General features: G+C 43.9%; 1 protein-coding gene across 1 annotated transcript in view; it reads right to left on the bottom strand.

The window, feature by feature from the left end:
* LOC119589110 (carbonic anhydrase 1-like) overlaps positions 1-515 on the bottom strand; it is a gene marked incomplete at its 5' end in the record, with an annotated part of 3,769 nt that overhangs the window by 2,551 nt on the left and 703 nt on the right. The window contains 2 exon segments of the mRNA XM_037937686.1: positions 11-183; positions 285-432. Of these exon segments, the coding sequence (XP_037793614.1) occupies positions 11-183; positions 285-432 (321 nt within the window).

Below are 515 nucleotides of genomic sequence, written 5' to 3' on the forward strand. Positions count from 1 at the left end.
AAATACATACTTGCGTCTACTATAGTACTCAGTCCGTCGATGATTGGACTTAAGTCCTCGTTATCCTCATTAGCGATTTCCAACATAACCCCCAACACTGCCAGACCGTCTGCTTTCAGAACCGCGTCGCCAATGGTATCATACTTGGTATTAAAGTGCACCAGGTGAAGCTCGGCAGGAAATCTGAGAAATCGAGGCACAAGGGACGCCGAGGTAAACCACTTCCTTGTTCAGATTATGCTTTGACATTTTGACCATGCTCCTGTTTTCAGAACATCACTTACTTTTTACCATTGAAGGTGTGTTCGGATCCCCTGTTATTTTTCTTTCCCCAATGGAAATGGAATTGGGCGAAAGCGTAAGTATCTCCTAAGTTCCCACCGGACACGTTTGGGACTTCCCTGATATCTGTCGTGGTCCATTCAATCTGGGCTAGAAAAAGGAAATTGATAGCTTTTAGGTAAATGTTGGTAAATGCAACTAGGGAGAATCAATATCTGGACAGTACAAGAGCT

The sequence above is a fragment of the Penaeus monodon genome, chromosome 25, assembly GCF_015228065.2.
Source record: "Penaeus monodon isolate SGIC_2016 chromosome 25, NSTDA_Pmon_1, whole genome shotgun sequence".
Taxonomy (NCBI): domain Eukaryota; kingdom Metazoa; phylum Arthropoda; class Malacostraca; order Decapoda; family Penaeidae; genus Penaeus; species Penaeus monodon.